The sequence below is a fragment of the Rhinatrema bivittatum genome, chromosome 1 (genome assembly GCF_901001135.1).
Source record: "Rhinatrema bivittatum chromosome 1, aRhiBiv1.1, whole genome shotgun sequence".
NCBI classification, from domain to species: domain Eukaryota; kingdom Metazoa; phylum Chordata; class Amphibia; order Gymnophiona; family Rhinatrematidae; genus Rhinatrema; species Rhinatrema bivittatum.
In genome coordinates, this window is record NC_042615.1 from 286,099,014 (window position 1) to 286,125,018 (window position 26,005).

At 43.3% G+C, this 26,005-nt stretch overlaps 1 protein-coding gene across 3 annotated transcripts in view; it reads left to right on the forward strand.

Moving 5' to 3' along the window:
* The window catches only part of EGF (epidermal growth factor), a 208,156-nt gene that overhangs the window by 167,755 nt on the left and 14,396 nt on the right, over positions 1-26,005 (forward strand). For 2 of the 3 annotated variants that reach the window (XM_029596110.1, XM_029596117.1), the window contains 3 exons: positions 7,904-8,068; positions 18,011-18,086; positions 20,812-20,917. In XM_029596110.1, coding sequence (XP_029451970.1) covers positions 7,904-8,068; positions 18,011-18,086; positions 20,812-20,917 — 347 coding nt within the window. Of the gene's footprint in view, positions 1-7,806; positions 8,069-18,010; positions 18,087-20,811; positions 20,918-26,005 lie in introns of those variants that run through there. The other variant, XM_029596125.1, reaches the window with a different exon arrangement.

Here is a 26,005-nt window from a genome sequence, read left to right on the forward strand (position 1 = left end):
TGCACAGTTTTATAACACTCATATTATTACATTGGCCCTTTAGCTAGATAACGTACCTGCATAACCCAGATATTTAAAGTTATCCAGTAAGTTATCCAGATAAACTTAGTCATGCTATGATGCAGCCTGAACTTATCCGAATAACTTTATCTGGATATATTCATCAGTACAGCCATGCCACTGCTTATTTTGTCTAAATTATCCAGATAATTATCCAGATAATTATGCAGCAACTGAATATTGACCTCCATAACTTTGTTTTATATACTGTATGTACGCATATACATACATATATATGTATCATGTTTGACAAACATGATTCGGAAAAGAAAGTAAATGGCGTAAAGCCCCTTCCCCCTCCACACTTTCTACATACAAACTCGCCCTCCAATCATACAAGAGCTCCACTTTAAAAACAAAAAGGGACTTCTATGCACACAAGATTCATAACATTATATTCGATTCCAAAGCGCTATTCACATTTGTCTCCAATCTAACTCAGGCAAACCCTCCTGACATACCACCTATCCAAGCTCAAACAAAAGCTGATGAGCTGGCACTCTTCTTCAGTAAGAAAATCACGAACCTACTAACACAATTAAAGCATAATACCGGCACACCAACCAGTAATTACATTCTTCATAATAAAGACATCTCCCTCCAATCTCTTGAACTCACCTCTTCCTCAGAGATCCAAACACTTCTTAAGAAAATGAAACCCTCATCGCATCCACTAGACCAGATTCCGTCTAAATTACTACTGCTAATCCCGGACACCATAACCAAAACCCTAGCAGACATTATAAACTGCTCATTCATCCAGGGTTTCTACCCAGACGACCTCAAAATAGCATCCATCAAACCGCTACTTAAGAAGCCTAACTTGGACCCCAAAGATCCTAACAACTTCCGTCCAATCTCAAATCTGCCTTTCATTGCCAAGGTGATGGAGAAACTAGTTAACACACAACTAGCAGATTACATAGAAGAACACAAAATTCTTTTCCCCACTCAATTCGGTTTTAGAAAAGCCTCAAGCACCTAATCCCTTCTCATCTCACTGACTGACTACATTATTTTGGGCCTCGATAAAGGACAGGCCTTCCTACTGATCTTATTGGATCTATCGGCAGCGTTCGATACTGTAACCATGCCATATTACTAAATCAACTAGCGATCATCGGTATTGTAGGATCAGCACTAACATGGTTCAAAACATTCCTAGAAAATAGAGGTTTTAAAGTTAAAATCCACAACAAAGAATCCTCCAGATACCCATCATCACAAGGAGTTCCTCAGGGTTCCTCTCTCTCACCAACACTTTTCAACTTATACCTTCTCCCGCTTTGCCAACTGCTAAACAAATTAAACCTAAAACACTTCATATTTGCCGACGACGTCCAGATTGTGATCCCCATCAAAGAATCCATCACTAAAGCGCTAGAACTTTGGGAAAATGGCTTTCAAGAAATTAACGAGCTCTTATCCAGCTTAAACCTAATCCTAAACCAATCAAAAAGTGAATTCATTCTAATCTCTCCAGATAATTGCAAAATCACTACAAACCCGCCAGCCAACTTGCAAACCTCAAAAGTAAGAGATTTAGGAGTCTCCATAGACAACCGGCTAAATTTGAAATCGTTTATCAACCAAACAATCAAAGACTGCTTCCACAAACTGCACGTATTAAAAAGAATAAAACCCCTATTTCACTTCCATGATTATAGAACAGTGCTCCAAGCAATAATATTTGCAAAAATTGATTACTGCAACTCGATCCTACTAGGCCTCCCATCATCACATACTAAACCGCTCCAAATGATACAGAACACCGCAGCAAGAATTCTAACAAACAAAAGAAGAAGAGATCACATTACACCAGTCCTTAAAGACCTACACTGGTTACCAATCCACTACAGAATAATTCATAAATCCCTCACCACAATCTACAAGAATATCCATGGACTGGCTCCACTCCATCTACAAATAGCTCTTAAAAAACACTCCTCCAACAGACCCATCAGAGAAGCATATAGAGAATATCTACAGGTACCACACAACAATACCACCCAACATATAACATTGAGAGATCGGGCCTTCTCCACAGCAGGTCCCCCACTGTGGAACTCCATCCCCCTAGAACTAAGACAGGAACCATGTCTTCCAACCTTCAGGAAAAGACTGAAAACATGGCTGTTCATGAAAGCATTTCCGGACCCTTAAAGATTCACTACCATCAAATGCAGCATTACTGAACATTTCCTATTAAACTGAAACAGTCACTATCTACCAATCATTACAATGTTTTACTTCTGGTTAAACTTTTTATCTTTCCTCTAACTCTAATCCCAGTTAGAATGACCCCCGTTTTATTGTAACTTTTTCTTCCATGCACTTGTTTTACTTTTTAATGTATACTCTTATGTTATTAGTTATTTACGTTATAATGTATTTCTCACCCCTTGTTTTATGTAAACCGACATGATACGAACTCCGTGAATGCCGGTATAGAAAAATACTAAATAAATAAATAAATAAATGATCTTGTAATGCAGGATGCGAAAGACTTTAGGAAGAGGGTAAAAACATTTTTTTCCAAGAAGCATATGGTATTAATGAGATGTGTTAATTTTACATAACGGTTATGTAATATATGGGTGTTGTTTGTTATATAGAGTTTAGAGTTATGTTAAACTAATTTCTTTCGCTCTTAATTCTCCAGTACTGTAAATCCCTGTTCATTGTAACTTTCTTCTATTTAATTGGTTATCCCTGGTTACACTGTAAACCGGTACGATAAGACCTTCGTCTTGAGCATCGGTATATTAAAAGAATTTAAATAAATAAATAAATAAAAATAAATCATGTCACAGTGTCTGATAAATGTCATTTGTGATTTGTGGGGTAGACTGCAAAAAAAAAAAAAATATCAAGATATGCATACATTTATAAATGAAAAGAAATCTATACCACATTGCTTGAAGGTAATCTTTGAAATGGCTGGCTGGTCTGAACTAGGATATTTCCCTTTACTATTCACCATACAAAAGAAATTCAAATTCTCTTGTCACCTCGGTAACAGTGACACAGATTTGCTCCATTACCAAGCATTTTGTGAAGTAACACAAACCCCTTCAGAAACTGGCAATATAGCTAATCTGTCATACCAAAACAATTACTCAGTCACAACCCAGTCTATGAAAAGGCAACACTGCAGATATTACAGGGGTCCTAGAACACCGATTCATTTCCTAGTGGGAACACAGAACAAGCAGGACTGCCACAGATCTCTCCACAGAAACTACACACAAGAAAAATACCTCACCTGAGTCACACAAGCAGAATACAGAGCCTTACAAAATACAGAATAAGAAATTAGAAACAGAAATATGCAAACAAAATATGAACTCTTGTTTGCTTCTGTCCTCTCCAATCTCACTTACTCCCTTCTGTTTCCTGCAGACTAAAGGGGTAAGGGTGGTTAACAACAGGAGGGGAGGGGGTTGGAATAGGGCCCAGAGTAGCTCTTCTTTGCTGTGTTCTGTGCACTCCAGTCTCACACTCTCCCCTCCTAATCCCTGCATGCTGCCAGGGATGGGAGGGATCAGTTTTCTGTTGCATAACACGGTAGTCACCCTTCCTTCTGCCCCCAAAATTGCAGGACTCTAGGTAATCAGTCGCTCAGTAGCGTAGCCACGGGTGGGCCTGAGTGGGCTGTAGCTCACCCACTTTGTTTTCAGGCCTACCCAATTTGTGTTACCTGGGGCCGAGAAGAGGAGGCCCATCGTAGGGCCATCGCAGAGCTCACCCTGCACGGCCTGAGAAGAGGAGGCTCGATGCAGGGTGATCGCAGAGCTCATTCCAAGCGGCCCAAGAAGAAAAGGCCTGATGCAGGGCCATTGCGGAGTTTATCCCATGTGGCCCGAAAAGGAGGCCTTTTGTAGCAAGGAGGCCCAGGAGAGAAGGATAGCGCTGATAGAGTGTATGGGAGTGAGAAGCCTATGTGTGTGTATGCATGAGGGAGAGCATGGAGTGAGAACCCTGTGTGTGTGTGTGTATGCATGAGGGAGAGCATGGAGTGAGAAGCCTGTGTGTGTGTGTATATATGCATAAGAGAGAGCATGGAGTGAGAAGCCTGTGTGTGTGTATGCATGAGAGAGATCATGGAGTGAGAAGCCTGTGTGTATGCATGAGAGAGATCATGGAGTGAGAAGCCTTTGTGTGTGTGTGAGGGAGAACATGAAGTGAGAAGCCTGTGTGTATGTGTGTGAGAGAGTATGTGGGAGTGAGTCTATATTTTTGAGAGAGAGAATGTGGAGTGGAAAACTTGCATGGGAGTGAGAAAGAGAGAGTATGTGGGCATGAGGTCCTGTGGATGCAAGAGACATCAAGCATGTAGAAGTGGGAGCCTGCATGTGAGAGACAGCATGTAACAGTGAGAGTCTGTGTGTGAATGGGAGTGGGAACCTTCGTGTGAGAGAAAGTATATGAAAATGAGAGCCTGGATGTGAGAGTGAGAGCCTGGGTAAGAGAGTATGTGGGAGTGGGAGCCTTTGTGAGGGAGGAAGGAAAGAAGACAGGAGAAGAGAGAAGAAGCAGAAGAATAAAAGAAACATTGGAAAAGGAATTAGGAAAAGACAGACAAGGGGAAAAAGAGACTGTGACCAGCTAATTAGTGTCATAATCCGCTATGAAACCATCCTCTCATCCCTTAGACACAATTCCAAACAACCTCCTCATCGCTATAAGGAATACCATTTCAAAGCCAATTGCCGATATCATTAATTGCTCTCTTTCCCAAGGTCTAGTTCCTGACCAACTTAAGCTAGCAATTCTTAAACCTCTTCTTAAAAAACCGAATCTTCCGGCTACAGATCCAGCTAACTTCCGCCCAATAGCCAATTTGCCAATGATCGCCAAAATTATGGAAAAGATAGTCAATAGACAACTATCCGAGTACCTGGAAGAAAACTACATTCTTGCACCTTCCCAGTACAGTTTTCGTAAATCGTTAAGCACTGAATCCCTACTTATCTCTCTCACCGACAATATTCTAACTAATATGGATAAAAAACAACCTCACCTCCTTATTCTTTTAGATCTCTCTGCGGCCTTTGACACTGTCAACCATTCATCTTTATTACAAGGTCTGATAGACATAGGCATTAAGGGAACAGTACTCAGCTGGTTCAAGTCCTTCCTGGTTAATAGACAATTCAAGGTAAAGATAAACAACAAAGAATCACACCCGGTCCCAGCAAATCAAGGAGTCCCTCAAGGTTCCTCCCTCTCTCCAACCCTTTTCAACATTTACCTTCTCCCTCTCTGTCGACTTCTTAATAATCTAAATCTAACACACTACATTTACGCGGATGACATCCAAATACTCATCCCAATCTCAGAATCCCTACACAAAACCTTGATTCACTGGAATAATTGCTTGCAACTAATCAATCATCTTCTCTCCAGTCTCAGCCTCATTCTTAACAACAACAAAACCGAGATCTTAATTATCAATCATGACGTTAATAACAATCTAATATACCCAGCTGTCCCACTCATTTCTACCACTCCTATAATAATTCACTCACCATATGTACGTGATTTAGGCGTCATGATAGATAATCAGCTCAACTTCAAAAAATTTATAAGCACCACCACTAAAGACTGCTTCTATAAACTTCTTGTCCTGAGAAAATTGAAACCACTTCTCCACTTCAATGATTTTCGGATGGTTCTACAAGCCATTATACTAACAAAAATCGACTATTGCAACTCGCTCCTTTTTGGCCTCCCAACCTCATCCATCAAACCCCTCCAGATGATTCAAAACTCTGCAGCTAGAATCCTTACCAATACGAATAAAAGAGACCACATAACCCCCATACTAAAACTCCTCCACTGGCTGCCTATTAAGCAAAGGATTCTCTATAAAGTATACACAGCAATTCATAAATCTATTTACAACATATCCCCACTCCACTTAAGCACCCAACTACGTTTTCACTCTTCAACTAGACCTATCAGAGGAGCTTATAAAGGCACACTCTATGTTCCTTCAACAATATCCTTACATCAGAAACGTACCATTTCTTTAGCAGGACCCGTCCAATGGAACATGCTCCCGCCAGACATCCGCCTTGAGATCTGCTTCGCTTCCTTCAAAAAGAAAATTAAAACCTGGCTCTTTAGCCAAGCTTTTCCAGAACTATGATTATTTTTTCACCTCCAGCTATCAAGATTTTCTCACCATCGCAATCCCTTCTGCAGATCACATTTAACTTAGACAATTACGCCTTATTTTATGATTTGGTTTCTCAAAGAGACTTTACAATTTTCTCAATGTTATTTTTCGAATCTGTTTTCCCTGTTTTCCAAGTTCTATAACCTTGTTATATGTACCGCCTCTTGGCGTAATTTTTATGTTTCAATGTAAACCGATGTGATCTGTATTTTAATACAGGAACACCGGTATATAAAAATCTAAAAATAAATAAATAAATAAATAAATAAATGTTGATGGGAGGAGCAATCAGATAGGAGTAGCAATCTGATGTATTCCTTAGGCGGAGAAGCAATCTCTTGTTACAGACTGCTGGAGAATAGTGGGTGGATCCTTGGCTGGTGGCAGATGACCACACCCCCAGGGGAAGATCCCCTAGAGGGACCACCGGCTAGGCTTAGAGTATGGAGAAAGACACACACTAGTTCTTTTATTAAACAGATCTTGAAACCACCAGAGGTGGCAGTAGTGAGCTGAAGTGCCCGGCAGGGCTGAAGTCCCTCAGATACTGGAACAGCGATCCCTGGATGGCTGAGCTGTTGAGAAACTGTAGATAGTGAGTAGGCAGGGTATGCAGAGTTCATGAACAGAACTTAGATGACAACACTCACATATTGGTCTCAAGGAACTCAGGATCTGGAAAGGATAGGTCCTCGAGGAGCGAGTACCTGGTTCCAGGGAAAGCTCTGAGAGAGCGATGGTAACTCACAATGATGTAGACAGTGATGGCTTCCAGGCAGAAGAGAATCAGCAGATAGTCAGGAACAAGGGCCCTCGAGGAGCGAGTACTGGTTCCTGTCTGTAACCTGAAAAGCAAAAAGGACCTTTAATGGTGGATGGGGATGGTAGAGAGGAAGGGGGAAATGACTGTAGATGGTGGGAGAAGACTGGCAATGGGAGGTGAGAGAGAGAGAAAAGACCCTGGATTGGGGGGAAGGAAGCAAGGGAGACAATGGAGGAGAAAGGAGATGAGGAATGGAGGAGAAAGCATAGGAGTGAAGGAAAGAGGAATGAGGAAAAGGAAAGCATCAAAGAATAGGAAGAGGCGACAAGGAAGAAGAGAAGCAGAGGAGAGCAGAACGAGAAGGAAGAGGAAAGTATTAAGAGGAAAGCTACAAAGGAGGGAGGAAGAGAACTGGAACAGAAAAGGAAAAGGAAAAGGGAGAAAGACATTAGAAAGTGTGAGGAAGCAGAGCTGGAACTGAGAGAAGGAGAACAGGCAGAGACAGAGGAAAGACATCCAACTAAAGCCACAGGGATTGGAATATTCTTTAAATAGCTGCTAGTCTAAGGCAAGGGGCTCCAAGAGGCAGGGGAAATGGCTGATTCTTGTCCTTTTCTTTCATTCCTGCTGTCCCTCTGGCCAGTGTAAATGATTGATTGTTTGTTTTACAGCTCCCTGAGCACCACTCACCTCCCACTTTTCTCCAAATAAACATCTCAGCCTTTTCTTTTTTTGGGGTGCGGGGGGAGGGGGGGGGGGCGGGTGGAAACATGATCAAATCATTCCATTTCCCTTCCAGGTGAGGGCAGAGCCCCTGAAAGGATCCCCACCAGGCGGTGCAGGACTGGTGAGATGTTCTCATGGCATGTCTTGCTCTCTCTCTCCCCCACCCACAGCTGCGCCCCAGGCTACATGGGGGAGCGCTGCCAGTTCAGCGACTTGGAGTGGCGGGAGCAGCGGCGCGTGGAGGCAATGAAGAAGCGCACCGTGGCGATCGCAGCCTGCCTGGCCGCCCTGGTCCTGCTGCTGGGCCTGGCATCCTGCGCTGCTTACTGCTACAGGTGAGGCTTTCCTGCACGCGCAGGCTCGATTCCCCACCACAAGTAAGGGAAGACGTTTGCTTTTATTTTACTTTCTCCCCCCCCCCCCCCCCCCCGTGCCACTTTTTGGTGCCTGTGTTGAGATAAGCTTTTCCCTTCCCGCCTGTCACTATGCAGAGGCGATAGCTTATTTGAGGCTCACCGTCCTTAATGTCCAGGAAACTGTCCACGTTTCGGAGTGGGGTGCTCATTTCCCGATGGCTACTCCCTCTTTGCTAGGGATTTGACTATTCTTTCCCTCTTTGGGGGCAAAGTCCTTAGTGAAAGTTCCTCTTTTTTTTTTTTTTTGGTGGTAGGTTCCCTCCTGATCCAGGGCAACTTTGACAGGCTGGTTTGTTCCTGACTTTTTAAAACAACTGTTTCATTGCACTCTGGGACTTGCAGTATGATATTTATAAGTAACAAAAGTCTCAATGTAATGAGATGAGGACTGGGTTAATTTGTCAAGACTGACCTGGCTTAAGCAGCTACACTAGATACTTGGGAGTTGCTTTCACAAAGATGTGGTGTTTTTCCCTGCTTCTGTGTGTGTCCTTTTGGTGCGTTCAGGTTCGGCAGAGGTCAGTGCTCCTGGTCGTCACCCTGACTGCCTGAGCTTGGACACGTCTTGCCTGTCTTGGTGCTTCCTCGGAGCTCCTCTGCAGTTGCGCCGTGGTCCAAGGGCACACCAATCTCCCCCGAATTGGGACTGCTTCCTAGTGCTCCCGTAACACCCACTTCAAATAATCCAGCTGAGTTTTTATTCCTGATGGACATAGATACACCCATGCCGAAGCCAACCTTTAAGATGAATTTCAAAATGTCACGCATGTAAAAATTAGCATCTGCTCGTATAAGTAACTTCTATTTGCATATTCTGTGTTCTATAAAAGTTCAAACTATGTGCATATGTTCACTTTTGCGTGCACATATTTGTATGCATAAAAGCAGTGTTCTAGGGTTGTTCCTGGGCAGCTCCAACAGTTACACGTATAAGTTGCTATTTTAAAAGTCATGCGCATACATTTTCTGACTTACGTATTTTTCCACCTGCTAGTTATCTAGTGGAAGTGATTTAAACCTGTTTATTGTGTAGTACTTACTGGGTGGGAGGTCTGGGTGAACTGGGGGGAGTTTAGGCTGAAGAACCAGGAAGATCTTGATAATCTGGAGAAGGACTGGGCAAACTGGTGGATTAATTGGATAAACTGGTAATTTTACTCACGCATGTATGTTTTAAAATGCACCGATTTACACGAGTAAGTCCTACTTTATTTTCATACATAAAATATATGCATTGAAATATGTCGTTTCAATGCATTGCATGAATTAACACATTGGCCTACATACGTCCTGTGTTGTGGGGTAAACATACGTGAGGTTTATAAAACGTGTATGTGATGTTATAAAATACTATGGTAAATCAATGCGCGGTCACATACACATGTATATGCAGCCATGCACAGTTGTTTAAATGTTATCCTCTTACAGGTAAATTTTAAAAGAAGCTCACATGCGCCCATATTGGCACACAGGCAGAGATACACTTAATTTTATATCATGCGTACAAATGGCACGAGAGAGAGATAGAGAGAATCTGACACTCTCTATATTCCACTGTAAGAGGGGCACGTTCAGCTCAGGGTGGGTTTGGGGGAGGCAGTGTTACAAAGGTCTACAGAGCCTTGTGCCTTAGGCAGACCAATGTAACACTGCCCCACCCTGAGCTGAAAGTGCCCCTCTTAAATGAGAGATGTAGAGAGGGTCAGCTTTTTCTCTTTCTTTCTCTCCCTCTCTCTCAGAGATTGGCTGATATGGCTGTCAGGAGGATCGGAGGGTGGCTTTCGGAGGTCATGGGTGGGGTTGGTAGTGATTTGGGGGGCCCTTTGGAGGCTGGGGATGCCTAATTTTTCAAAGTGTTGGGAAGGGAGAGGGCCATTGCCACTCGATTTTGATTCTATTTTGTTTTACCCTTGATAATTTGGGGATGTATCTAGACATGGCAGAGGATTGGGACAGGAGTCTCCCACAAGACAGTAGGGGGGGGGGTATTTTACACATGTTGGGGAAGGGCTTTCTTTCCAGCCATTGTGGCCTTTTATGTTATAGCCCAGGAGCATCAGGACCTGTGTTAGGGAAAATTGTGAGCCTCTGGGGACAGGGAAATGACTACAGTACCTGAATGTAATCTGCTTTGAAGTGCTCGAAAAGTGGAATATAAATCAAATAAATAATAAATCCTATTGGCTCTGTATTGAGCAATGGTGCAACTGCATATTGAGTAATGAATGTTATAGGCAATTCTGGTTGCCAGATCTCAAACAAGATATACGGTAGCAGAACTAGAAAAGGTGCAGAGGGCGACAAAAAATGATAAAGGGGCTGGAACATCTCTCCTACGATGAGAGGCTATGCAGGCTAGGGCTCTTCAGCTTGGAAAAAAGATGGCTGAAAGGGGACATGATATTTATTTTATTTATTTATTTATGGTTTTTATATACCGATCTTCTTACATTATATGTAAATCAAATCGGTTTACAGAGAACAGTTGAATAAGCTTGCTTGTGGGCAATTACATATAACAAAGAACTTTTTTGAGTAACATATTGTATAACTTTTTGAATAACATTTAAACATAAGAGCAAAATATACTATACATGGCACAACAGGTCTTATATGTCTAAATCTTAATGTTTTAGATTGAGCTTTTCTAAATAGCATTTAAAGAAGAAATAAATAGCCAAAGAAGACAATGTCTAAAATATGGTATTATGGAATATTCCTAGTTCCTAATTGTACAGATCTCTTACAGGAATTTGTTAACAGTAGTCTAAGATAATTTACTTCTGCATTGGTAATTCGAAGTAATTTATATAGACGTATATAAAATCATGAGTGGAGAAGAATGGGCAAATAAAAGATGGTTATTTAATCTTTCAATTAATATTAAAGCAAGGGGGACATTCCATGAAACTAACAACTAGCAGATGCAAAACAGATTGTAGAAAGTGTGCTACCAGGTTATGGAATCTGTTGCCAGAGGGCGGGATCAAATTGACTAGCATTGCAGGGTTTAAAATAGGTTTGGACAAGTTCCTAGAGGAAAAGTCCTTAATACATTATTAGCCAGGTAGACTAAAGAAAGCTATTGCTATCCCTAGGAGTGAGTAGCAGGAACTACATCTACTTTATGGGATCTGCCACATACTTGTGACTGAAGACTGGAGGGTGACCAAAGTAACTCTAATATTTAAAAAGGGCTCCAGGGGCGATTCGGGAAACTATAGAACAGTGAGCCTGACTTCAGTGCCAGGAAAAATAGGGGAAACTATTCTAAAGATCAAAATCACAGAACACATAGACAGACGTGGTTTAACTCCCTTTCCGGTCCACCCCGAATATATTCATCAGTGAGCCTATTGTATTGTGTTGTCTCGAGGGGTTAATGGAACACAGTCAACATGGATTTACCCAAGGGAAGTCTTGCCTCACAAATCTGCTTCATTTTTTGAAGGGGTTAATAAACATGTGGATAAAGGTGAATCGTAGATGTAGTGTATTTGGATTTTCAGAAAGCATTTAACAAAGTCCCTCATGAGAGGCTTCTAAGAAAACTAAAAAGTCATGGGATAGGAGGCGATGTCCTTTCGTGGATTACAAACTGGTTGAAAGACAGGAAACAGAGAGTAGGATTAAATGGACAATTTTCTCAGTGGTAAAGGGTAAACAGTGGAGTGCCTCAGGGATCTGTACTTGGACCAGTGCTTTTCAATATATTTATAAATGATCTGGAAAGGAATACAGGGGTACGTTTTAAAAAACAGCACGTGCGCACCAGGTGCAAACAAACGTACGCTGGATTTTATAAGATACACGCGTAGCCCCGCGTATCTTATAAAATCCGGGGTCGGCGCGCGCAAGGGGGTGCACATTTGTGCACCTTGCACGCACCAAGCCCTGCGCATGCTGCCCGTTCCCTCCGAGGCCGCTCCGAAATCATAGAAACATAGAAGTGACGGCAGAAGAAGACCAACGGCCCATCCAGTCTGCCCAGCAAGCTACGCAGTTTATCCATTTTTTTCCCCCCCTTTTTTCTCCCTCCCACCCATCTCTATTGGCTTCCAGCACCCTCCGGCCCCAATTCCCTTCCACCCCTCCACCAATGCAGAGAGCAGCGCCATCCTAGTGAACATCCAGCTCAATCAGGGGTAGCAACCGCCGCAACCAGCAGGCCACACCCCTGCCCCTTACCCACCACTGTTTTGTTTGCTTGTTTGTTTTTTTTTATTTTTTGAGATGGCAGCCCTCCATCCTTCCACTCCGTGAAGGTGGAACACCAACCACTGGCCACTGGCATCCCGCTCCGTGAATGCCTCAGTGGCTACTGCCGCTCCGTGCAGTGTTTTGCTGCACGGAGCGGCACGGAGGGATCTTTCCTTCCACCCCCCCCCCCCCCCCCCCCCGCATCTTCCCCTCCCTTCCCCTACCTAACCACACCCCCCCCCCCCCGGCCCTCTCTAAACCCCCACCTACCTTTATTTGAAAAGTTACGCTTGCCTCCGGCCTCAGCCGCGCCCCCGGAACACCCCTGGGCTGGCACCACGCCCCCCGACATGCCCCCCGGAATGCCCCGAACGTCGCGACGCCCACCCAACACGCCCCCGACACGCCGCCCTAGCAAAGCCCCAGGACTTACGCGCGTCCCAGGGTTTGCGCGTGCCGCCGAGCCTATGCAAAATAGGCTCGGCGCCTGCAGGGGCATTTTAAAAGGGTTACATGCGTACCTTATGCACATAACCCTTTTAAAATCTACCCCACAATGAGTGAGGTAATCAAAATTGCAGATGATACAAAATTATTCAGAGTAGTTAAATCACAAGCGGATTGTGATAAATTGCAGGAGGACCTTGCGAGACAGGAAAATTAGGCATCCAAATGGCAGATGAAATTTAATGTGGATATGTGCAAGGTGATGCATATAAGGAAAAATAACCCGTGCTATAGTTACAAGATGTTAGGTTCCATATTAGTGCCTACCACCCAAGAAAGAGCTCTAGGATTCATAGTGGATAATACTCTGAAATCGTCAATGTGCTGTGCCAGTCAGAAAAGCAAAAGGAATGTTAGGAATTATTAGGAAGGGAATGGCAAATAAAACGGAGGATATCATAATGCCTTTGTATTGCTCCATGGTGAGACTACACATTGAGTACTGTATACTAGAGATGTGAATCGGAACCAGAATCGGTTCGGATTTCAGTTCCGATTCACATCTCTACTGTATACAATTCTGGTCACCGAATCTCAGAAAAGATATAGTTGTGATGGAGAAGGTACAGAGAAGGGCAACCAAAATGATAAAAGGGTTGGAACAGCTCCCCTATGAGGAAAGGCTGAATAGGTTAGGACTTTTCAGCTTGGAGAAGAGGGGGTAGATTTTCAGACGAGCGCGAACAGCCTACTTTTGTTTGCGCTCCAGGCGCAAACAAAAGTACGCTGGATTTTAGTAGATACGCGCGGAGCCGCGCGTATCCACTAAAATCCTGGATCGGCGCGCGCAAGGCTATCGATTTTGTATAGCCTGCGCGCGCCGAGCCGCGCTGCCTCCCCCCGTTCCCTCCAAGGCCGCTCCGAAATCGGAGCGGCCTCGGAGGGAACTTTCCTTTGCCCTCCCCTCACCTTACCCTCCCTTCCCCTACCTAACCCACCCCCCCGGCCCTGTCTACACCCCCCCCTTACCTTTGTCGGGGGATTTACGCCTCCCGGAGGGAGACGTAAATCCCCGCGCGCCAGCGGGCCTGCTGCGCGCCGGGCCGCGACCTGGGGGCGGGTACGGAGGGCGCGGCCACGCCCCCGGGCCGTAGCCACGCCCCGTACCCGCCCCCAAAACGCTGCCGACACGCCCCCGCAACGCCGCGCGCTCCGGCCCCGCCCCCCGACACGCCCCCCTCCGAGAACCCCGGGACGTACGCGAGTCCTGGGGCTCTGCGCGCGCCGGGAGGCCTATGTAAAATAGGCTTCCCGGCGCGCAGGGCCCTGCTCGCGTAAATCCGCCCGGTTTTGGGCGGATTTACGCGAGCAGGGCTCTGAAAATCCGCCCCGAGATGCCTAAGGCGGGATATGATACAGGACTTTAAAATCATGAGATGCCTAGAATGGATAGATGTGATTCAGTTACTCTTTTGGATAATAGAAGGGCTAGGGGGCTCTCCATGAAGTTACTAAGTAGCACTTTTTTCACTCAACGCTCAATTAAGCTCTGGAATTTGTTGCCAGAGGATGTGGTTAGTGCAGTTAGTGTAGCTGGGTTTAAAAAAGATTTGGATAAGCTCTTGGAAGAGAAGTCCATTACCTGCTATTAATCAAGTTGTCTTAGAGAACAGCCACTACTATTACTGGCATTAGTAGCATGGGATCTACTTAGTGTTTGGTTACTTGCCGGATACTTGTAGCCTGGATTGCCCATAGTTGGAAACAGGATGCTGGACTTGATGGACCCTTGGTCTGACCCAGCATGGCAATGCTCTTAAGTGTGACTTCAGAGTAAGGAAGGATGCATGTGCAAATCCCATCTGTTGCCTTGCCCAAGTCATTATATCTATCTGAACTATAGTGGGGTAACAATCATAATGTTCCTTCTTCCCTTATATCTCTTGGAATCTTTCATGCAATTCAGGCACCAGAAATAAGCTCTTAGGCCATAAACTGCAGAGGAGGCTGAATACATGTGGCTGAAGTATTCAACTGTAATTTGCACTAGGAATTAATCTGGATGCAAAGCACTATCTACTTTTTAAAAAACAACTTGATAATCCATGAAAATGCTTCCAGATTGGGCTACATGGAATCCTTTCTCTTTATACTGTAATTGCACTGCTGAGTACGTGACGAGTTCTGCAGTGCCCTTTCCTCTGTTCTGCTGCCCACGTCTCTATATGGAGACTATAGTACTGGAAAAGCACCTATCCCTTTCTCAGTGCCTAGTGATGGCTGCTGAATAGACAGAGGGTAACAGATTTGTCCTGTTCCCTGAGAGTACCCCCTGCTGTAGGCCAATTCAGTAAAGTGTGCGGGAGAGCCGGGGCTCCGAGGAGGGCACCCGCTCACCCAATGCGCGCCAAGGCCCCTCTCCTGGGCGCGCAATTCTGTATTTAAATTAGGGCCCGCGCTAATAAGAAGGCACTAGGGACACTAGCGCATCCCTAGCGCCTTTTTATTGGCGGAAGCGGCGGCTGTCAGCGGGTTTGACAGCCGACGCTTAATTTTACCAGCGTCGGTTGTCGAACCCGCTGACAGCCACGGGTTCAGAACACAGACGCCGGCAAAATTGAGCGTCTGTTTTCCAACCCGCGGGCCGCGGGCAGATTTTATTTGGATGTTTTTTATTTTGTTTTTATTTTTGGGGCCTCCGACTTAATATCGCTATGATATTAAGTCGGAGGGTGTACAGAAAAGCATTTTTTTCTGCTTTTCTGTACATTTGCCTGATGCCGGCTGAAATACTGCTTTTCTGTACACTTGCCCGGTGCCGGCTGAAATTAAGTCCTGCCTTTGGCAGGAGTTAATTTCTGAGACACATTCTTTATTGTTAAAACCAGAAATGGATGCAGGGATGTACAGCATGCCCACCAGGCGTAAGCTTCCGAGACCCCACTGGAAACAGGCTCAGAGCTTGGCCGCACATTTTACTTTCTGTATCGAGCGTGAATAACTAATAGGCTCATCAACATGCATTTGTCTATTAGTTTCGGGGGGGGGGGGGGGGGGGGGGTTGGCCGCACATTTTCCACGAGCTATTACCCTTTACTGTATAAGGGGTAATAATAGCGTGTCAAAAACGCGCATCCATCGGGGACTAAAGGTGCGCTCGGCCTGCTAGAGCTTTGTCACTGGTTAATGTTGTATGTGAAGACTCCCTCAGCTTGCTGTAGTGTCAGCTTTTCTGCTGCTGTTTTGCCTGCAGAGGATGAAATGCAGGTGACTCCAGGCAGCGGGTGGAGGGAGGGATGGGGTCCTGGTTATGAGGAGATAATCTTAGTTTCTGCAGGGCCTCGCTGCAAGCTTCCCACCCCACTGATTCACTTTTGTTCTTTTTTCCAAATGCTTTTGATCTGTACAAATGTTTATCTGCCCTTTACACAGCAAATCTGCAGTGCAAGCTGGCTAGATTTGTAAGGCCAACCATCCTGGGACCCTAACCATTTCAAACTAAAGGCCAGGGAGCTGAAGTTCAGATGAGAGCGAAGCACAGCGACTGATATTAAGCATGACAACTCTGTCTTCCCTGACCTACCTCATCAGCAGAAAGACTTGTGCAATTTAATATCCTAGAGCACTTCCACAAAGATCGTTTTTGTTTCCTCTCTGTCCTTTTAAGTCTGGAGCTTGTGCCGTTATTTTCAATTATTAGTGTGTTGTTCTCAGTTCTCTTATCATGTTTGTACAAGTCTGGCAAGATGTTTCTAACATAAAATCATATCTATGTTAAAAAAAAAAAAATGCTATGTGCTTCAATCTTATACATGAGGAAACAGACTCTAAATGGAAATAAATAAATACAACACTGGAGCAGATTCCACTTCCTTTTCCTGGCGAGAATCTCAATCTCCCATGGCAGGATCTCTTCACTGGTCTGACTGACAGTCTTTCCCCTTTGGTGTGGGAGATGTGTAGGCCTGGAAAAAGACGTAAATGGGCCCCGTTCATTTTTTTTTTTTTTTGCCAGAGAAGACACATCTCATGCTCTGAGCCCGTTTCCAGTGGGGTCTCGGAAGCTTACGCCTGTTGGCCATGCTGTACATCCCTGCATCCATTTCTGGTTTTAACAATAAAGAATGTGTCCAAACAAAAGCTCGCTCACGGAAGGAGCCCTACAGAGAGTGAAGCCCGGACACAAGCCATTGCTTGCTGGACACCAGCGTCAGCATGCATTAAAATCACTGGAGCCGGGGAAGGGAAGGACCCAGTATTCAAAGGTAGCCATTTTATTCAAATGCATTATTAAGGAGTAAGTCGCTCGAAACGCCATGGGGGATTTTATCTCGGGTCCCTCACCTGTGAAGGATAGCTTTACATGCATTTTTAATGATATTTTAAATAAAACTGAGGCATTTTAATATGGGATCCTCTCCAGTTTGGGATTTTGGTGAATGTGATGCTTGGTGATTTTGGTCTACAGTATGGAATAAGACCAAGTTATTGTTGTGAAAACCTTTATTGAAATTGTCTCAGTGACATCCGACTGTGGAGCTCTTATGTCGGTGCTTTGCAATTTCTTGAACTAAATTTACCAACTCAAGAATCTGCATTGCTGGCAGAGAATGCCAAAGTAGCAGCTAAGCTAACCACAGTATTTTGAAGTGGAGTAGCATTAGCCATGTGCATATGGAGCATTCAGGAATTGGGAAAAGTTTTTGCAACCCATCATACATGAGTGCTCAGCTGGCCCTTGCTAGAGTTTCCTTTCTAGGTGAGTGATAGAGCTAAGGTGAGGGGATTATTACCAGTAGAGTGAGGGGGTCCCAGAGTCTGGACTGCAGCCTCCACACATTGCCACTCACTACTGCTTCTGAACAAGTATTTTCTAGACCTAGTGCAAAACATAGTGCGAAAGTAATCAAGCTAATGTGACTTATTTTTCTTCCTATTATATTTAGGTAGTTTGCATTTTTCAATCATTAAAAATTTATGGCAAAAAGATTTACTAAATTAGGAACAAAAGAATGTGCATGTGTAATGGGTGAATACAATAAAAGATCATTGGCAAAGTAGGTGAGTAGAGAACGTTTCTACATACAATTAGCGCAGTAATGTAATAAGTGTGATTAAGTCATACAAATTGTAATGAATGAATAAAGAAGAGCATATCTCCTGGTTGGGATGCACAGGGAGGGCTGTAATGTTCCATCTGCGTTTCCTTTTCAGAAGCCAGAGGCTGCATAAGAAGAGTGTGCAGGATAACAGGAGTGAGAGCCAAACACCTACCAGCAGCAGGCCTGAGGTAAGGTATGAGGGGAAAATGCAGGCAGCATCAAAGAGCATTAGCGATCCACTTGACATTAAGCCATCAAATAATTCACATCTGAAATATACTAAATGACAGCAGGAATCAGGGAGTGGTTTTGCTGTGACCCCCCCATGCCCTGGATGTGTAACAGACATTTGTCTGTGTGTTATTGTTAGCTCTCAGCACAACAGTTGCAGAACCAGGCGTCTAAATTAAGGAAATAGCAGTGGTGATGACATGGCACATCACTGGGAGTTGTGATTTCCCTGGAAGCCATGCATTCTGCATGCCAGAAGAAGATGGCAGCTTGTGCCTTCTCTTTGTTTTTAAGATTTTTATTCCTTTTTTCATTGTTTGGAGTGGAGGAGTAGCCTAGTGGTTATAGCAGTGGGGGACATTCATCAGAAGAGAGCTATCTTAGTGCAAATTGCAATAACTTTTTCACAATAAGTGCCAGAATTGATGTATTTCCTACATATAGCCACTGGGGAGGACCATGTTTAAGCTCCTGGAGAGCCAGTCAAGGAGTGAGAGAGAGAGAGAAAAAGAGAGAGAGAGAGACTAACCATAATGCCTGCACACTAGATAGGTATTTATATCTCTATGGGAGGCCCACCTAGTAACTCGAGGTGAGGTTTAGGTATTAGTGTAAGGGTTAGGGGCCACTTTGACATTCAAAGTGAGATGTACAAACAGAACAGTGCTCTCTTGTGAAGATTTGATGACCTTCAGAGTGAGGAAACTCACCCAAAGATGAGATTTGTGCAATGTTCTCTCAACCTAGCTTGATGGACTCTCTACCTGGGTAACATCAAGCTAGGTTGAAAGAACACTACACAAATCTCATCTTTGGGTGAGTTTCCTCACTCCAAAGGTCATCAAATCAGAATGATAATTAACTCTGTTATTTGAACTTCGGTATAGAAAAGTTATAAATAAAATAAATAAATCTTCACAAGAGAGCACTAGTTCTGTTCGTACATCTCACTTTGAATGTCAAAGTGGCCCCTAACCCCTACACTAATACCTAAACCTCACCTCGAGTTACTAGGTGGGCCTCCCATAGAGATATAAATACCTATCTAGTGTGAGTGTATTATGGTTAGTCTTTCACTCTCTCTCTCTCTCTCCTTCCTTCTCTTCCCCCCCCCCGAAACATCATGAACCATGATAATCCTTTACCAGCCTTGGAAAATGACCCCCTATGTTGTTTGACCTTATTCAGTCAACTTACCTGGTGATGTTGTTTTGTTTTTGTTTGACGTCATGTCATGTTGTAAACCGTTGAGATCTTTATTTGGAATGATGATGATATATAAAATGGCTAAATAAATAACACAGGAACTTTTCTGACTTGGGGGACCCTTCAATCATATTTTTCTTTGCGACAGCATTAAACATCAAGGTCACCAGGTACTGTTCCAGGATTTCAATAAAGGAAAATTTGGCTGCATAAGTCTTCTCAAGCATGTGGTGTCAAGCACGGCTGTGTGTTTCCCCAATTAAACTTATAATCAAAGAAGTTCCAAATTTTAGAAAAGAAAGGGATCAAAGGATTGTAATTGCCTATTTTTGACCTTGCTGTTCAGTATCCAGAACAATTATGCATATTCCCATTCCTAATCACACAGAGTGGGGGGAATCCTCTACATCCTGACCTTGAGTCATTGGCTCTAACTACATGGATGTTGAAAGCAAGCCAATATCTTCTTTACATTTGCCTTCTGAAGTGGGCAAAGTTCTTCTTGCATCTAGAAAATACTCAACAAGATGAGCTTATTTCTTCAAATGGAAAAAGTTTACTATCTGGTGCTCTTCTTGTCTAAAAGATCCCTTTACATGTCTATTTCTTTGTTATTTCAATAACTGTGATGCCTTTTTAAATCAAGATTGAAACTAACTCTGTCAGGATTCACATTGAATAAGGATTTCTATGCAGTTTTCAGCCTGGGAGACCCAACTTGTGTTTGCTGATCCTTGTCCTGCTTGTCCATGGAGAAAATCAGTTGCTCACCTGTAACAGATGTTCTTCATAGAAAGTAGGGCAAATCAGCCACACAGTCTCACCCTCCTCCTCCTCCTCTTAGAGTTGAAGGTCAGCTTGCTAGAAAGACTGAGGAGATCTGTGCAGTGGTGCCTGTGTTGGAAGATCTGCTTGTGCTCAGAAAGATCTCTCTAGTTTTTCTGAGCTCTGACAGTTTTCCATTTTGGTGCTGTCAGATGACATCACTCACTTGCGTGGCTACAGAGAGCATCTGTTACAGGTGAGATACTTTGCTGAACCCAGGTAAGTAGGCATTTAGATAAGTACATGACTTTTGAATATTGCCCTCCCTATACATATTTTCTGTGTATAAATAGTAAACTGTTTCTTGCAGTGACTGTTTCATAATAGGAGAAACCGCTTAGCACCTCTGGACCTACTTATTGAAGACATACATATTACCCTTACTATATATAGCACTTTACAAAATGACTATTGTTGTTTCACTGCCCCTTTCCTGAAGAGCTTACACTCAAGAGTGTGAACTCTAGCTACTCAGGTGAGTAGGGGAACCATGGTTTGCAACTCTGACATCTAAGCACCATGTTGCATTCACAACTCCCTTAAATACAGTTGCTAAATGACACCCAACTTTCAAAGAATGTATTTTTCACCCATCAAAAATCAGGCATGTCCATGGTGCATAACATTTATGTTCCTTTCTTTTCCTTGCAGTTCATTGTTGTGATGGAACACAGTGGGCACAAGAACTGTCGAGTTGTGGATCTAGTTGTCTGTGAGACAAAAGAGCCATGTCCCGCCCCCTGCCCCTCACGTCTGGGTGAGCAGAAGTCCGTTCTTCCTTTCGCAATTACTTTACCAAAAATTTTGATAGGTCTATTCGGGGTATTATTGTTATAATTTCAATGAAAAATATGCATTTATATACTGCCTATTCAGCATGCTGTCAATTTATAATACTTCAGAAGTCTGGCTATCATACTTTGTGTCTGATTTTCATGAAAACTTTCAAAACTTTTTGTTTCCTAGCCTTCGCCCAGTTTTTGATTCATGAAAGGTGTTTTCCTCTTATTTCATGACAATTTAGTTTCATGAAGAGCTTTTAGTGAGGGACCATATCTGAAGGTTTTTTGTTTGTTTTATTTAAATCTAAGTGTATTATATCATCTGTATCCTTCTTATCGACATGCTCGTTAGCACTTGGAAAGAATTCCAACAGGTTAACGAAAAATGGCTTTGCAGAAGTCCATCTCATTTCTTCCCCAACATTTTTTTCTGTGATTAATGATTCTACCAATTTTTCCAGAGCAGCAGTTCTGGAAAAATTGGTCTGTAATTTCCTGGATCACCCTTAGAGCTCTTTATGAAGATCGGTATCCCATACCCAACTGTTCAGTCCTTTGACTCCAACACTGATTTTAGAGATAGATTTACATATTGTTAGCAGTTTTGCAATTTCATATTTAAGTTCCTGTATAACCCTTGGGTGAATGCTGCATGCTCCAGATAGTTCACTTCTGCTTAATATCTCACTTTTTTCTAAAATCCCCTCAACTAATCACCTCAGTTTGAGCCAATTTGGAAGCTTTATCCTCTGAAAAGAATATCTCTGGTTTGGGAACTTCCAAACAACTTTAGCAAAGGCTAAAGTTGTTTGCTCTTTAGCAAAGGCTAAAGAGCAAAGAATCTGCAATGTATCTACTTGAGTGTGCCTTTTATATCTTGATCATCCAGTGGTCCCATTCTATGCGGCAGGATTTCTGCTTCTAATGCATATTAAAAAATTATCATTAAGTTTTTTATTTCTTAGTAAAGATGCTTCTCAAATGCTTTTTTCGGCCTGTCTTATTACTGTTTAACATTTAATATTGCACACTGTGTACCTTTCTATTTTCCTCTCTTGAGCATGTTTCCATTTTCAGACACATGCTATGTGACTGCCACTGTAAACGTTTGCAATAAGAACATATCTTAGTTACATGGTAAGCTTGTTGATTCTGTGAATCATAAAAATACATAACAATTTAGCTTAATGGTCCTCATGTGTTTAGAAACATTCCTCAAGATCCGTTAACTGTTCCAGGTTACACTCAAGCGCTGGATCTTTAACAGGGACTTCCCTTGACTATCCTTTCCCATACTAAGGATACTAAGGGATAAATTCAAATCCTATGCCATAAGGCATTTAAACTAAATGACGAGGGTGGCAGGGGGACATTGGAATGTCACCTCTCAACAACAACAAAAACAAAACCAAATACAAAAACAAAGTAAAAGGGTGAAAGAGATAACAAAAGTCAGCTAAGTAAGGCAAAAAGCAAATCCAAGAAAAGCAGTAAACAGAACGAGAGAAACTGGAGAGCAGAGAGCACAAATGCTCATAGTTTGAGAAATAAAATCCCAGACCTGCAAGCCCTAATGGTGGAGGTGGACTTGGATGTTGTTGCTGTCACAGAGGCCTGGTTCACGGAATCTCATGATTGGGATATGACCATAATGGGCTATAACCTGTTAAGGAAGGACAGAGAGGACAGAAAAGGGGGAGCAGTAGCTCTCTATGTCAAAAACAATATCCAGGCAACTGAACTGCAAGGAATAGGGAGTAGAGAAGAAGCATTTTGGGCCATCCTAAAAAAAGAGGTTGGTGCATCCATTTTTACTGGAGTGGTTTACAGACCTATGACTCAAATGGAAGAACTAGACAGAGAGCTGATTGAGGACATCCAAAAGGTGGGAAGAAAGGGAGATGTGCTGATTGTTGGAGATTTTAATCTGCCAGATGTAGACTGGAGGATTCCCTTCTGCAGAATCTAACAGAAGCAGAGAGAGAGTGGATACCCTGCAAGGGGCTCTGTTCAAACAAATTGTAATGGAACACATTAGGGAGGGACCTATTCTCGACTTAGTATTCACAAACAGGGATAGCGTCTCAAATGTCCAGGTGCGGGCCCACTTTAGAACCAGTGATCATCAAACAATATGGTTTGATATTGCAAATAGGATACAGAGAAGTCACATGAAGAGCCGAGTTTTGAACTTCAAAAATACGGACTTTGCTGAAATGGGAAAATTCTTTGAGATGGAACTTGAAGACTGGGAGAAAATGGGAGAGGTGGAACAACTGTGGGCCAAACTAAAAGGAGCAATTACAAAGGCAACTAATCTTTATATTAGAAAAATAAACAAAAGCAAGAGAAATAGGAAACTTATCTGGTTCTCAAAGGATGTGGCTGATAAAATAAAAATAAAAAGAACAGCTTTCAAGAAATATAAAGGATCCCAAAAAAAGGAACACAGGGAAGAATATCTGGTTAAACTAAGAGAAACGAAGAAAGTAATCAGGAAAGCAAAAAGTCTGGCGGATGAAAGGATTGCCAAAGAGGTAAAGAGATGTGACAAAAGTTTTTTCAGGTACATCAAAGAAAGGAAAAAGGTCCGAAGTGGTATAGTGAAACTGAAAGGTGAAAAGGATCAATGTGTGGAAGGAGACAAAGAAAAGGCAGAAATACTAAACAAATACCTCAGTTCGGTGTTCACTAAGGAAGACCCTGGAGAAGGACCATCGCTGGTTAACAAGGCTGTGGATGGGGTGGATTTGATGAAACCCTGTTTATGGAAGAGTATGAATGGGAAGAGCTAGGAAAACTGAAAGTGGGCAAAGCCATGGAGCCTGATGAGATTCATCCAAGGATACTGAGAGAGCTCAGAGATGTGCTGGGGGGGTCCGCTGAGTGACCTGTTCAATAGATCCCTGGAAACGGGAGTGGTGCCGAGTGACTGGAGAGTTCCCACTCTTGTGAAGCGGTGGTCCCGCTTCACAAGAGTGGGAACAGAGAGGAGGCTGGAAATTACAGGCCGGTTATTTTCACCTCGGTGGTGGGAAAATTAATGGAGACCCTGCTGAAAGAAAGGATAGTGAACTACCTACAATCTGGTGACCTGCTCGATCTGCAACAGCACGGATTCACCAGGGGAAGGTCAGACAAATCTGATTGATTTTTTTGATTGGGTGACTAAAGAATTGGATCGAGGAAGAGCACTCGATGTGATCTACTTGGATTTCGGCAAAGCTTTTGATACTGTCCCGCATAGGAGGCTTATGAATAAATGAGAAGCCTAGGAATGAGCGCAAATGTGGTGGCATGGATTACAGACTGGATGACAGATAGAAGACAGCATGTGATGGTGAATGGAACCTACTCTGAAGAATGAACAGCGTTAAGCAGAGTGCCACAAGGATTGGTGTTAGGTCCGGTTCTGTTCAATATCTTTGTGAGCGACATTGTGGAAGAGATAGAAGGTAAAGTTTGTCTGTTTGTGAATGATAGTAAGATCTGCAACAGAGTGGACACACAGGAAGGAGTACAGAGAATGAGACGCAATTTAAGGAAGCTTGAACAGAGATCGAAGATATGGAAGTTGAGATTCAGTGCCAAGATGTGCAGAGTCCTGCATCTGGGGTGCGGTAATTCAAAAGAGCTGTATGTGATGAGGGGTGAAAGGTTGTTGTGATAGTATCTAGCGATCTGAAGATGGTGAAACAATGTGACAAGGTGATAGCTAAAGCCAGAAGAATGCTGGGCTGCATAGAGAGAGGAATAATCAGTAACAAAAAGAAGGTGATAATCCCCTTGTACAGGTCCTTGGTGAGGCCTCACCTAGAATACTATGTTCAGTTCTGGAGACCATATCTCAAAAGGGACAGAGACAGGATGGAGGTAGTCCAGAGAAGGGTGACCAAAATGGGGTGGGGGTGGGGGGGGGGTGGTGTCTCCATCAAATGACTTATGAGGAGAGGTTGAAGGACCTAAATATGTATATCCTGGAGGAGAAGAGGTGCAGGGGAAAGATGATACAGTCCTTCAGATACCTGAAAGGGTTTTATGATGCACAATCAACACATTTTTTCCGCTGGAAAGAAATTAGTAGAACCAGGGGTCATGAAAAGAAACTCCAGGAAGGACGACTCAGAACCAACGTCAGGAACTATTTCTTCATGGAGAGGGTGGTGGATGCCTGGAATGCCCTTCTAGAAGAGATGGTGAAGACAAAAAGAGAGAAAAAGTTAAAAGGGGCATGGGATAAACACTGAGGATCCCTAAAGGCTAGAGGATGGAAATGAGGAAAAGAGTGCATGGGGATAACTTGCTGGTGTGGTGGTTACTATCCTTAACTTCATACTATTGATGCAACTCTATTATCCCTCTCTGCTTCAATGGCAGGGGCAAAAGAGGAAAAGGGGAATTTGATTCAGACAGCAACCAACAAGGACATCAAATTTTATGGTCTGAGAAAACAAATAAGCGTGAGGGTAACTTGCTGATGCAGAGCTTACTACCCTTAACAATAAACCTGATACTTTTGATGCAACTCCAACATTGCTCTCTGCTTCAATGGCAAGAGATAATGGGGAATTGGACTCAGACAGCAACCAACAAGGGTCCTGACTTTTACAATCTGGGAAACTGGTAAAAATGGGGGTGGCCTGTACGGCACAGCAGATACTACCATAAGTTTTTCTACCATCATTTCTATGTTTCTGTGTAACATTTGAAGCATAAATGGTGGCAATGCATAGTGCTTCTCCCCTGGAAACAATATTAAGAAAACGTTAGCGCCCCTTTGTGTCCCTCTTCAAGGATCTGAGTGTTATTATTGCTACAAAAAAGTATTCCCACTCTACAAGTCTGCTTTCCTGAGTTAGAGGTGAATACCCCCAAGTTCTACCCTTGGAATCTCATTAGACTTTCATTTCTCCTCCTCAGATGCGTTTCCTGAAGAAGATAATATCTGCAGCACTTCGGCGGATCTCCTTGAGAAACAATTGTAATTTCATTTGTGTGTTCAAGCCTCAAACATTATACCCCCGTGTACTCCCCACTCTCTGCCTTGCACCCCATGCTCTCTC